This window comes from Eptatretus burgeri, chromosome 11, assembly GCF_056783735.1.
Source record: "Eptatretus burgeri isolate ZD-2024b chromosome 11, Ebu_testis_v1, whole genome shotgun sequence".
NCBI classification, from domain to species: domain Eukaryota; kingdom Metazoa; phylum Chordata; class Myxini; order Myxiniformes; family Myxinidae; genus Eptatretus; species Eptatretus burgeri.
The window spans coordinates 8,122,668-8,136,920 of NC_140971.1; the positions used below are offsets into that span (position 1 = coordinate 8,122,668).

At 46.9% G+C, this 14,253-nt stretch overlaps 1 protein-coding gene across 13 annotated transcripts in view; it reads left to right on the top strand.

Moving 5' to 3' along the window:
- TRIP12 (thyroid hormone receptor interactor 12) overlaps positions 1–14,253 on the top strand; it is a 94,354-nt gene that overhangs the window by 59,164 nt on the left and 20,937 nt on the right. For all 13 annotated transcript variants that reach the window (XM_085845082.1, XM_085845079.1, XM_085845080.1 and 10 more), the window contains 11 exons: positions 872–1,071; positions 1,237–1,409; positions 1,740–1,891; positions 2,098–2,240; positions 2,363–2,519; positions 2,772–2,870; positions 9,394–9,499; positions 9,630–9,784; positions 10,105–10,302; positions 10,448–10,678; positions 12,748–12,861. In XM_085845082.1, the coding sequence (XP_085701208.1) occupies positions 872–1,071; positions 1,237–1,409; positions 1,740–1,891; positions 2,098–2,240; positions 2,363–2,519; positions 2,772–2,870; positions 9,394–9,499; positions 9,630–9,784; positions 10,105–10,302; positions 10,448–10,678; positions 12,748–12,861 (1,728 nt within the window). The remainder of the gene's footprint in view (positions 1–871; positions 1,072–1,236; positions 1,410–1,739; positions 1,892–2,097; positions 2,241–2,362; positions 2,520–2,771; positions 2,871–9,393; positions 9,500–9,629; positions 9,785–10,104; positions 10,303–10,447; positions 10,679–12,747; positions 12,862–14,253) is intronic.

Sequence of the window (14,253 nt, forward strand, 5' to 3'; positions counted from 1 at the left end):
ACCTCCTTCCACACCCTCCTTCCACACCCTCCTTCCACACCCTCCTTCCACACCCTCCTTCCACACCCTCCTCCCACACCCACCTCCCACACCCTCCTCCCACACCCTCCTCCCACACCCTCCTCCCACACCCTCCTCCCACACCCTCCTCCCACACCCTCCTCCCACACCCTCCTCCCACACCCTCCTCCCACACCCTCCTCCCTCACCCTCCTCCCTCACCCTCCTCCCTCACCCTCCTCCCACACCCTCCTCCCTCACCCTCCTCCCACACCCTCCTCCCTCACCCTCCTCCCTCACCCTCCTCCCACACCCTCCTCCCACACCCTCCTCCCACACCCTCCTCCCCCACCCTCCTCCCACACCCTCCTCCCACACCCTCCTCCCACACCCTCCTCCCACACCCTCCTCCCACACCCTCCTCCCACACCCTCCTCCCACACCCTCCTTCCACACCCTCCTTCCACCTCGCCCGATTCTTGTTTGATTGCTTGTGTGTGTTGGGTGCCTCGGAGGATGTCTTGTGTTAGAAAGTATTTATCTTGTTGGGAATGGCTTGCCTTGTGTTGCTGCCATTTTGTTGCACAAACGATCGGGTTTATATTGGAGATTATTTGAGGATTATATTTATTGTAATCCTGTTGTATAACTGGCACGGTCATGGGCCCTTCTGGATCGCAGACCAACATTAACTGATTGGGGTTTGCTTGTGAAAACTAGTGAGTTCGGTGTTCCTCGAAGTCTCAGCTTCAGCGTACGACAGTAACCGCCTCGGGTGTGGTTGCGTCCTGTTGGGAGGTTGCCGTCCACACGACAATAGCAATAAATGTATCATTTTGTTGCTTGAACGCTATTGTTGTTTGTCTTTTAGGCATCCCAGGTCCTTTCATCGAGACACCGTTTGCAGTTTTATCTTGGTGGCCATCTTCTGCCGTATGGCATGACTGTGTACCAGGCTGTGCGGCAGTACGGTGGTGCAGGGGCATCCGAAGACGATGGGACAGATGGGACTGATGATGAAACTGGCGTTCTGGGAAGGGCGGGTATCTGGCTGCGGACGCACACAATCTGGTAACCATACTTGCATTCAAATGAATTACTCGTGATTGATCAATGATCATTGTGAAACTTTTTTTGTTTGTTTAAATCTGTGAAATTCCACATCGATTATAAATGTACTATGAGTTTGTAAATTTGATCTGTGATGAATTGGTGTTTGAATTGATGTTTGCCTAGGTATCGCCCAGTTCCTGAAGGGGACCAGAGGACAGATGGCGGGGGTGGGGTACAGAGCAGTGCACAGGCAGGGACGACTGCGGGGGGAGGAGGAGGGAAAGGAGGGCGAGGTATTGGTGTCACAAACAGGCAGTCACCAAAGGGTGGGCGTCGCCACGATGAGTTGTGGAATGGTAACTCCTCCCATTTTGTTGTTTTCTCTTTTCAACATTTTGTATTGTTTTGTCTCAGTACCTCTTGCTTCGTGCATTTTGTATTAAATTCATTCAAACCCTATTCATTCGTGTAAACGACATTCATCCAAACTTGGTGTGAAGAATGCAAACCAAACCTGCTTTTGAACTCTCGTGTGAAACTTGTGCATTGTTTTGGTGTTGTAAGGCACCAACCATATTCCATGTGCAAGGTGAGGTTTGGGTTACATTATCCATGCCATTTCATAATAATAGAGAATAAACTTTTTGCTGTTTGATGTAACACTTTATTTCCGATGTCTGTTTCAGCTGGTGTTCCCCCTCGTCCTGTGAACCCTCTGGAGCTGGTGTTGCCCCCACCCTGTCCTCCTCCCGCTTCCCTCATCGACCCCTCTCTCCATCTCCTGTACTTGCTTCGCTCATTGCACGCGATATCACGATATTGGTACCACCTGTACCCGGTAAGACGACATTGAGCTCTGTTGGTTTGGCTCACGACATTGATTGCAATTGTGCGTGCCCATGCTGTCGTTTCCTCCGGTACTCAAGCAGTGATGTACAGATACAGACAATCCCTGAAAGATGAACGCAGGGAATGATACTCATCATAGTATAAGCATCTCGTTTCAGCAGAGGTCTCAATTTCAAGAGTGCTCTTTATTTTCAGGACGCCGAGAGCGAAGAGGCCATCCCTTCATCTGAGTTTGTAAATGCAAAAATGGCTGCCAAGGCTTCCCGTCAACTTCAGGATCCATTGGTGATTCTAACTGGGAATCTACCAGCCTGGGTTACGCAGCTCGGAAAAACATGGTCTGTAAAACCGCCACAGCTTCATCGTGCCCTTCCGTAACACCCATGACTTTCCCACAATCACTGTCGTTCAACTCTTTCAGGTTTGTTTTTCTGGAACTTTTTGTTTTCTTCTCTTGCAGCCCATTCTTGCTTCCATTTGACACACGGCAGCTGCTTTTTTGTGCCATTGCCCTCGACCGGGACCGAGCCATGCAGCGTCTGCTGGATTCTAACCCTGAACTTTCTCCTCCTGACGGAGCAGAGGCCAGGGTCGCACCCAGACTTGACCGTAAAAAGGTATTCACACCCATCTCCCTTTCGCCTACAATAGGCTGCAAAAGTGTTTGATTTGTTATCTTGTACGTTGGTTCACTTGTGTGTTCTTGCTTAAGTGTTTGGTATTGATTTATTCTTGATTGTATTGTTTTTATTCCTTCCTGTGAGTGTGCATATCTGTGTGTAATCTAACCTGGTCTTGTGTGGTTTTATAGTTTAAGTGAAGGCAAAGTGCAGCATCGTGTCGTAAAGTTCCTTACCCATTGTGTGCAGCGCACGGTGAGCCGCGATGACCTTCTCAAGCAGGCGGAGGCGGTGATGTCTGAGCTTGGGGCTTCACGAGCATTGCTTGAAGTGCAATACGAGAATGAGGTCAGTCACGTGTCTGTATTGCTTTGCCTTCATATATTCATTTTTAATCTACTTGTAGAACTCAAACTTGTTCACAAATTTCTAAACAATTGTTCATCCACCTTTAATGGATGGCACAATGTTTATAAAAGTGTGCATACATGATCTAAACTGATAACTTTAGATTTCAGGAGTTTGATCGGGGGTGTAGTGCTGCCGGGAGAGCACCTGAGCGGTGCTCTGCCACCTCAATCTATTTGAGGGGGAGCTCATCTCCGCAACAGTTTAAAATAACCACCCACGTTCACGATCGGTTGAGTTATTGTGCTTTGTGTGCTTTCATGGCCAAAAAAATCGGGGTCAAAGCTTGTCACGAAGGTTTGGATGTTGATGCCTTGGGCACTTTATCTTGTGAACGATATTATAGCAAAACTGTTTACAGGCAACACAGACCCGTATTAATTGCCCAATCCAGCAAGGTCCAGAATCGAGATGAACTTTCCAACCATTTTATAATCCAGATTTAGTGAATTATTTTGTGTTTACTAAAAGTGCTTACACCCTTGAAGACGTGAAGGCATGTAAAACTTTGGATGCCCACGACTCGTTGAAATCTGGGTGGATCAATGATGTGGTTGTTCTTGTAAAGAATGGCCGTCACGTTGTATGAGCCAAGGTTGGCCTATAATACATCCAATAATGCATTCAAGTTGGCAGAGCAAGCAATCGTGATGTAAAACATGTTAACATCATCCGGATCTGCGCTTCTATCTACTTTAACACACTCTGATGTTTGTCTGGCCCCAAAGCTTTCTCTTATTTCATCAACTCCAAGAAAGACACCAATTGATTTGAACGACAACAACTAATGGACTAATGCCGGCAGTTGGGACGATCAGTTTAACGTTCATCCAAGCGACGACACATTGATGAATCGCCCTACCTGTGAAAACCAGCATTACAGTTTATAGCTGGGTCGGGATTAGAACACAGGCTAAACAGCTTGGAGGTGAATGTGCGAACCTCAAGGCACATCCTGCCAGCCATTACCACATGGTAGTAAATCAGTAAATCCTTATTTATTTATTTTACTTCTCTTTATTTCTTAAAATGCATCGTTTTGTTAAAACATGGTGGTTGGAGACTGAAATGAGAGCGAGAGATGAACCTTCAGAGTTTAGGCTTTATTCCATTTGATGAGAGCCGCTTCTACGGGCACACCGGGGAATACAGGTTCAGCTAGGAGTACATAAGCAGTAACGTACACATGTGCGATTAATCATTGCAGACAATCCGCGTAAGCACGGAGTTCGATATAATCTCCATTCTCACCAGTCAATGAGCACCTTCAGTTAACGAGCATCAAGTGAACAGCCGATGTAAATGGCAATGCCCCGGGGACAACCACTCGTGCCGCAGAGACCTCCCCTTATACGCGAGACGCACAACATGTGATCCCGCGTCATGTCCCTCAATTCACCTCAATTCACCACATTCTCCTCACCTTTAAAATGTAACTAGGGGCCCATCTTACACACCATGATTGCTTTAGCACTATAGGAGTATACATTTCAAGCAACGTGGACTAATAGATCTACAGAAGCATACATGCCAAGCAGTGATTATTTTGAGTTGTAGGAGCATGGAAATGAGCATCGATATATGATATAATGGGCATATAGGAGCATGAGCAGCGAGAATGCCGATAATCCCCTTTACAGATTGAGTCGTCGAGGGGCCTTATTCGTCGACCTCTCCGGGAGTAAACGGCAGTTTCACTTGAGGGAGACTCCCGATCCTCTTGGTGAGCCTCGACTTGTGCCGGGGATGACTCCTCGATCGCTCTCGGGTGGAACGCGGCAGCCCCGTCGCCCGGCGGAGTTCCTGAGGGGGAAATGTCAGAAGGAGGAGTGCCAGAAGGTGGTGTACCTGCGGGAGGAGTACCTGAGGGAGCCAGATGGCGAACCGACACAGTGGTCTCCCTGCCATCCGGGAGCCTGACATGAGCATACTCTGGATTAGTGTCAATGAGTTCGACCCCCTCCACCAGGGGTTCATACTTGCTTTGTCGTACCGGGCGTTTCATGAACACTGTACCGGGATGGGTCAGCCAGTTGGGCACCGTTTGACCGTCAACATAACGTCGTTGGTGAGTAAACATTCGTTCGTGAGGAGTGGCATTGGTGGACATGCAGAGCAAAGAGCGTATGGAATTCAGAGCGTCGGGAAGGGTAACCTCCCACCGCTCGGGGCCCAGTCCTCTCGATTTCAGCGCCAGAGTTACGGCTTTCCAAATAACTCCATTATACCTTTCCACCTGCCCGTTTCCCTGTGGGTTGTAACCCGTCGTTCGACTAGTTGCTATGCCGAGCTCTAGTAGGAATTGTTTTAGCCCGGCCGACATGAAACACGGCCCTCTGTCTGAATGTATGTACGAAGGTCTCCCAAACATAGCGAAGAGGTCAGAGAGACATTTCACGACAGTGCCCGAGGTCATATCCGAGCACGGAAATGCGAAAGGGAACCTTGAATATTCATCAACAACGGTGAATATGTATCTGTTGTCTGTCTCGGTCGGCAGGGGCCCTTTGAAGTCGATGTTTAGTCTCTCGAAGGGGGAAGTGGCCTTGATCAGTCTGCCAGATGCCGCGCCAAAGAATCTGGGTTTTAGTTCAGCACAAACAGGGCATGAAGCATTCATTTGTTTAATATCTTCAACAGAATAGGGAAGATTTTGTCTGCGCACGAAATGTGCCATCCTGGTTACCCCCGGGTGGCACAGACACATGGAGGTCTTGCAAAGCCTGACTGATTGTTGCCGAACTGTAGACCCGAGAGAAGGTATCTGCAGCAGGGTTTTCTTTCCCGGGCCGGTAAACAATGTCGTAACTGTAGCAAGCTAGGTCTATCCGCCATCTCATAATTTTTTCATTCTTAATTTTTCCGTTATTTTTCCCATCAAACATGAATGCCACGGATCGTTGGTCCGTAACGAGCGTGAAGTGGTTTCCCAGTAAATAATGTCTCCATTTCCGCAGCGCTTCAACGATGGCGTACGCTTCCTTCTCTATCGCTGAGTCTCTGTTCGCTTCTAGAGAGAGTTCTCGAGAAGAACGCGACCGGCCGCCCAGACTGATTAAGTGTAGCAGCTATGGCGTGATCTGAAGCGTCGGTTTCCACCACAAAGGGCACCGAGCTGTCGATCGATAAAACCACGGACTTACTGATATCATCCTTGAGGTTGTGGAAAGCTCTTACAACAGCGGCATCTGGTGGAAAGTTTTTGCAATGCACTAGGGGATGTATTTTCTCGGAGTATTGCGAAATCCATCTCGCATAGTAAGCGAACATCCCGATCACCCGGCGCATTGCCTGCAGGTCCTGAGGAGGGGGTAGCTCACGGAGCGGGCGCAATCGCTCAGGATCAGGCTTAATTGTGCCGTCGGCTATCGTGTAGCCGAGAAGGTCAATTGACCTTGCCGAGAATACGCATTTCTCGTAGTTGAGAGTCAGATTATATTTTCTAGCAATGCTCAAGAATCTGTCCAGATTCCTATCATGTTCCCCCTGATCCCTACCGCACACTGTGACATTATCCACGTAAACAAAAGTGTCTTTGAGGTTTTCATCTGAGATGATGTCGTCCATAACCCGTTGGAAGCAAGCTACCCCATTCGTGACACCGAAAGGTATTCTCCTGAATTGGTAGAGGCGCCTCCCTGCCTGGAATGCAGTGTAAGGTTTGTCTTCCTCTCGGATGGGAATTTGATGATAGGCGCTTCGCAAGTCGATGGTACTGAATACCTTATAATTGGCCACGCGTTCGACCATCTCGTCTATGCGCGGCAGGGGGTAGGCGTCGAGTTGGGTGAAGCGATTGACCGTTTGGGAATAATCGACAACCATTCGTTTCTTATGGTTCTGACTGCTGGTTACTAACACCTGTGCGCGCCATGGCGAATCGCTCGGTTCTATAATTCCCTCTTCCAGTAATCGCTTGGTTTCCGAAGTGATGAAATTCATGTCAGCAGTGGTATATCGCCGCGATTTAATCGCTATCGGTTTGCAGACCGGCGACAAGTTAGCGAACAGCTGGGGGGACGTCACCTCCGCGGTGGTCAACGCATTTAAAATTAGACGAGGCTTGCTTCCTCCAAAGGGTATTTCGACGCTCGTGTGCTGCTTGAGGACATTATGACCCAGAATTACGTCTGCGCACAAATCACGAAGCACCAGTACCCTTACATCCCGATGCGTGTACCCTTTTACGTCCAATTCGACTTTGCAGTACCCTCGTACGCGGGATTGTAGTGAGGTGGCGGCCATGCATACCGTATTGTCAGTCGGGTGGATTACCCATTTCCTGCCCTTCACTAGCGAGCTGTTGACGAAACTTTCAGAGCTACCGGTATCAATCAGTGCCTCAGCCATATGCCCGTTAATTCCTACGTTGATGATAGCCTTGGATAGATTCCCCGGGGAGGCTGCAGTTAATTTATTCTGCGAGTAGAGAGCCGCAGAAGTGGGTTTATTTCTCCTTAGAGTAGATTTACATACCCTGGCATAATGCCCTTTCTTGTCGCAATTCATGCATGTGGCATCTCTGGCGGGACATTTTTGACGAGGATGCCTTTTGTACCCACAAAAGAAGCATTTACCAACCGGAGCAGTTGCTGAGGAGTTTGACGTGGCCTGTGTATCCGGCTCCTCGGGTGTTTCTCCATCCCCTATGTCTGGCTGTGTCTGTGCCAGTGGGGTTCCTTGAGTTCCCACCGTAGCAGCGTTCATTAGCAGCATCGGTGTCCCAAATGACTCAGATTGCTGCTGAGCCGTATCCATCGCTCGTGCCTGATCGACTACCTTGTCAAGAGTGGGTTGCGCTTTCTCTAGTAAGCGTTGCCGTATGTGGGCTGATCTGAGTCCTTGGATGAATGCCTCCCGTGTGGCTTCCTTTCGGTGTTCCTCGGCGCTTACGGCCCGGAAGCTGCCGTCTTTTCCCAGCTGATTCAGAGCTTGCAGGAACTGATCGATTGTCTCCCCGGCTGCTTGCTTGCGTGTGTTGAGAAGATGTCGTATGTATACCTCGTTCTTGGGCTTCACGTAGAGCGCCTGCAGCACGTCAATCGATGCTTCGTAAGTGTCGCACTCCGAGAAGAGCCTGTACACGCTGGGCGAGACATGATTCACGAGAGCGGCAAATTTGTCGGCTCCTTCCTCGATGATGGTCAGATAGTGTGAGAAGGAACAGAACCAATGCGACCATTTCATTTCTGCGTCAGTCGCGTTTGGGTCTGCGTCGAACCTCTCTGGTTTGTAGATCTTGTCCATCGTTGGTTGAGAGAGCCGAGAAAATCAAATGGAATAAATTGAAATGAGAGCGAGAGATGAACCTTCAGAGTTTAGGCTTTATTCCATTTGATTGGAGCCGCTTCTACGGGCACACCGGGGAATACAGGTTCAGCTAGGAGTACATAAGCAGTAACGTATACATGTGCGATTAATCATTGCAGACAATCCGCGTAAGCACGGAGTTCGATATAATCTCCATTCTCACCAGTCAATGAGCACCTTCAGTTAACGAGCATCAAGTGAACAGCCGATGTAAATGGCAATGCCCCGGGGACAACCACTCGTGCCGCAGAGACCTCCCCTTATACGCGAGACGCACAACATGTGATCCCGCGTCATGTCCCTCAATTCACCTCAATTCACCACAGAGACTAACTGTTTGAACTTTTTATTAAAAGGGGATTCTTAATTGTAGAATTAGGTGTGTGTGAGTGTAAAGCTCTTGTTTGTTATGGTAAAATGTGTGTATTTCATTCATCACTCGTATTTGGGGATTCAAATGGTTAGTGTCATGTTAAAAGTTGATGTGACGGTAGATCTGGCAATGACGTCATGACCAACATTTTTGCATGGCTTCAGTACCTCAAAATTTGGGACAGCACCACTGGGTTTGATCCATGATCAAGGACCCAAGCCTTGCCTTTAATTTTTGTTGGTGCACCACTCGTCACCCCCTTTACTTTGAGTCAGGTAGCGAATAATTATTGTGATTTTGTTGATCATTTTTGGAAGACTTCGTCACCTCGGCATGTCTGAAAGTTGGGATCAGTGTGGTTAGCTGATGCGTATTACCAGTGTGTTTGGCAATTTAATGGGGTTATGCATGAAGGGGCTGGTGGGTTGGTTTCAAGCCGTAAGGTTCTGATCTCATCGTATCTACACTGGGTATTGAATCTCGAGGTCACAGGAGGGGCTCACCCTTCTTGAAAATAGACAGATGTGATGAAGAAAGCATGGTGGGTGTCTGGTAATTTCATGCAGACCTTGGGGGGGGGGGGGGTTGAGAGATGCAATAAATGGGCAGTTCTATTGGGCCAGGATTTTTATCACGAGCATAGGATGTGTCGTCAGGATAATTGGGATCATTATCACGTGGCTTCCACTTTCACCAATCCATCTCACCCATTTTGCCATACAATACACGTTGTTTGTGTTCCATAAACTGCCCGTTTCTAAGGTATTTTGTGGTTTGCAGGTGGGGACGGGGCTTGGGCCGACTCTGGAGTTTTACGCGCTCGTGTCCCAGGAAATCCAGAGAGCAGATCTGTGCTTATGGAGAGATGAGGATCCTTCTCCGACTGGTACATGTCATTCACAAAACCTCATATTCTGTTGCTGATTTTTATGTTCCACTCTTACCAGTTGGTGACTTGACCTTATTTGTATATTAGGTTTTATTGACCATCTTTCCTGTTTCTTTCCCCCAAATAGGTCGAGGACCGGGGTCACGACCTGTGTCTTTTCCACAAGGCCTCTTCCCGGGACCTCTCCCCCGCGGGGTTAAAGTCGCGACCCTAACAAAGGTCAAGCTCAAGTTCCGCTTTCTGGGTCGGCTAATGGCCAAAGCACTCCTGGATTCCAGAATGGTACATCTTTATGGGGATTTGTTCCTTAAAATGCTTTTCTTGTCTGGATTGTGAGTTGCTAAAAGCAGTTTCATCAGCTCTGTCAGCTTGTGAAATGTTTCGTTAAATGGAGATCAGATGAGAGGCACGTAAAGATGTTTGACACCTATGTGAGGGAGCAGTCTAACTGGAGCCTCCTTTGTGTGGTCCATTTAATGAGGGAAATGGCTTTGTGTTCACCACTAACTCATTGTTAGTAAGATTCATAAAAGTTATTTGTTGTTTTTATTTTTTCTCTTCTTTCTCCACTTCAATCCTCCTGTCATTCATGCTTGGCCCAGCTTGATCTCCCACTTTCACTGCCTTTCTGTCGCTGGCTTCTCGGCCAGGAGAGCTGCCTGGGTTTAGCGGGCATTACGTCGCTAGACCCACAGCTTTATCGTTCTATCCGTCAGCTTTTTCGATCAAAAGCTAGCACACCTCGAGAGCCACCAGTTTCTCACTCCATGCCGCCGAGTCCAAGTTCCTCCACCACTGAGGTAAAGATTTAACTGTTTTATGACTGAAATATTTCATTTTATGGTGCATGATGAATGTTTCGTAACTTCTTCCCCCCCCCTTTTTTCCTTCCTTTTTCCCCGTTTCCCCTTCCATTAAAAATGGTGTATTTGACGGTACTTGCAGCCCCTGCTGCCAGCCTTGGCGGGTCTATCCGTTGCATCTGCTCCTTTACCCCTGAATACCAAACACGGCAGCTCTGAACTTTCTAGCCCCCAGCCCCCCGACTCCCCTGACCCAATAGATGTGGAAGACCTGGGTCTTGATTTCACTCTCCCTGGATACCCGAATATCGAACTTCGTAGGGGAGGGAGAGATATCGCTGTGACTTCAGAAAATGTCGAAGATTATATTCGGGTTTGTCACTTCACATACTTGATACCTCTTTCACAGGAGAGAACATGAAAGAATTATATTTTTTCTTATTGGAAAGCACACCAATTTCTTTTGTTCTTGCTGTTGTCTCCACAGCCAAAGGCTAGAGGCATTGTTTTTGAGTTCTACTTTCCAGCTTGTGCGTATGCTCGTTTTTTTTTTGTTACCGCAGTAACTTATGAAACGCTGAAGAGATTTCAACCAAACTTGGTATAAGTATAGACTGTTATACAAAGATGAACCAATTCAATGATGCGTTCAATCAGTCAAAGGTCATGTGCGCTTTGAAAATAATTTTGCAGGCCATAACTCGAGTTGGAAGCATCTGATGTTTCCTCTGTTCCACTTGTATCTCTTCTCTCACTCTCTCGTAACCATTCGGTTAGCCTGCCCCAATAGCATAAGAGAAGGCTTATTGCTGTTGTTGGGTTTTTCTCTACAGTTAGTTTTTTTTTTTTTTTTTTAGGTATTTCGTGGTTTGCACGATTTTTAATGGTACCACAGAGTTTTTCTAGACCCCCCCCCACCCCACCCCTTCCCCCAAGCAATACTAAACCACCATTTCGGTTTGTTTTGGGTTTTTTTTGTCTGCACTCCTAATTTCCGAGCTGTATCTCGGAGCCGGCTGGGACCTTCGGAATTAAGTTTTGCATCAGTAATGTGAATGGAAAGTATGCGAGATTGACATGATTTTTTTTTTTTTTTGACCTTTACCTAATTTTTGTGGTCGTGACTCAATTAGTCGTTTTAAATTTTTTCACCACAACTCGACCAAGGTTTGTCCCATCAGAACAAAATTTCCCTTGCTAGATAGCCTCGAGCAAGGTGCATTTACACTTGATTTACATCATATCCCTCCAGGTTAAAGTTCAAGGTCTTGCACCGCTCGGAGTATTAAACCAAAATGTCGGTTTCTCTTTCTTTTTTTTTTCATTTTCGTCCAATGTACGAGGCCTTTCGGAATTAAATTTTGCTTAATTCATGGGACTAAAAGTATGTGGGGTTGATATTTTTTGATGTTGACCTAATTTTAAGTCAACCCAATTATAGATATTTTAACATTTTTCACTAATTTGAGTAAGATTTGTCTGATCGGAACGAAATTGACATCTCGAGATAGCCTAGATCAAGGCATATTTAAGCTTAATTTACATCATACCCTTCCGAGTTAAAAGGCAAGGTCAAATGGCATTCTGAAAAAATAAATATATATATCTATTTTGTCATCACTCAATTTTGCCATTGCGGGTTCTCAAAGACCGCTTGGCCTTCCAAGATGTTTTTGCGTCATAAACGTTATGAACTACACTGAAGTTATGCATCTGATACTTGATGCGACCTTCTTTTTTTAGGTCATCTCTACCGAGATGACCTAATAAAGCCGGACCGAATGTTTGTCCGTCCGTCCGTCAACAATTTTTCTTTCCGATCTTGATGAAACTTAGTATGTGGGTAGCGGTCGATGAGTGTTGCACAACGATATAACTTTTGTCCGGGTTCAAGGTCAGGGTCAAGGTCACGTAAGTTATAAAAATCGCCATTTTCAAAACCTATCTAGTCTGCCATTCTACAAGATATTCGGCAACTGTTTATTGATTATGATAGTAAAAAAACATTAGAGAGATGACTATCACCCCCACACGGGGGTAATTTTTCAGATTGTGACCTAATTAAGAAAAAAACACCGCTCTAATCGTAACTTGAATAATTTTCCTCTGATTATCATTATGTTGCGTTTTATGGATAGAATGTAAATGGGACGCATTTTCTTAATTTACACTATTCCTAAATGTTGAAAGTCGATGTCATGTGGTGGTCCCCCCCATAAAAGGTGCCGTCATTGGATTATGGGCCAAGGGTCAGCTGGGGGAGGTTTACCCTTGATGATCGCTTTGTGATCACAGATATCTATTTTTTTTCATGTGACCTTTAATTGACCTCAAACGTAACAGTGGGTTGACTTCTAATAAAAGTGGATGAAGGCATTCATATCAAAATTTTTTTTCTTTAAAATATAAGAGGGAAATTAAAGTTGCATTCATGTCTTCCAGCTGGTAGTTCATTGGACCCTGGTAGAGGGGGTGTGGAGACAATTTGAAGCTCTCAGGGAAGGCTTCCAATCAGTTCTTCCACTTCATCACCTGCAGCTCTTCTTTCCTGAGGAGGTATGTAAGCAAAGTAAAAGTGCACAAGGGAGCTAGTTTTAGTAGGATTTGGAGTGTGGTGTTTGGAATTGTGGATTTGGGATGAAGTTTGTCAGGTCAGGCCCAATTTGATCTGTGACTTGCTACAGATACCATGTAAACCTGTACTAACCTGTTTCATGGTCGGGTTGTCGGCGATTAAACCATCTCCCCCACCAGGTTTCCTTGTGAGGAGGGTGTATAATATGGACACCCAGCAGGATTAAAAACAAAACCTGTCAAAGGGTGGAGGAGCTCCTTCTGAGCCAACGTCCATCCATATCGAGTGCTCAACTGTGTCTGCGGACGTTGTCCTGCAGTTGGGTTACTTTTTATTATTTTTTTTGTTTTGGAGGTTGGTGGCAGGATTTGCACTCGGGCCACTGTAAAACCCCTCACTCTGGAAAACACAAGAAAAACTCAAAGAAAATTCAAAACCTACTCCATGGGAGTACCTTCTGTGCTGCTGCCTTCCGCAGGGCAACTCACCGGATGACGGGATTGGGGCAAAGCCTTTGAGACCCCCACTCTATAGGAAGAAGGAGGTAAAACACGGGGTAATCTTCCCGGGTCAGATTGTGGTAGTGTGTGTGTGAGGGTGGTGCTGAGGTGTCGTCCACCAGATCGGTCTTCTTGGGTTAACCTGAGGCGGTCCCTTCAGGTGGGTGACTGGAATGTCCTATCCCTAAGAGAGGATGATCACCTGTCTCTGTTATCATCTGAGCTCAAGCGTTTGAACATCGGTATTGCAGCACTCTCTGAAGTTCGGAGACCGGATAGTGGTGAGATCATGGCGGGTGGTTACACCTACTATTGGTCTTGTTGCTGTGATGGTTACCATGCCCAAGCAGTTGCTGTAGCTGTGTCCAATAAACTGATGCCAGTTATAATGAAGGCAATATCGGTCACTAAGCATATGATGAGACGAAGGATTCGTCACTTCTTGGGTGTCGTTTCCCTGGTCTCTGTATATGCTCTGACTGAAGCGAGTGGTCTCACAGTGAAGGATGCATTCTATGTCACGCTCGAGTCTGGTTGATCAGTGCCCCAGGCGAGTTACACTTCTAGTCTTGGGGGATTTCATTGCATCGACTGGAACTGATGGGGATGGTTATGAGACATGTGTTGGTCCCCATGGGTCTGGAACTGTGAACCAGAATAGCACCAACTTCCTTGACTTTGCAAGAAGTCATGGATTTAGGGTGGCTGGTTCATGGTTTCAGCGCCCACAAGCACAGCGCTGGACTTGGTGTTCTTACGATGGTGGTATGTCAAAGGAGATTGACCATGTGCTCGTTGATGGTCGCTGGAGGATGATCCAGAACTGCAGGGTCTACCGGAGTGCTCAGTTCCTCAATATCGACCACCGGCTTG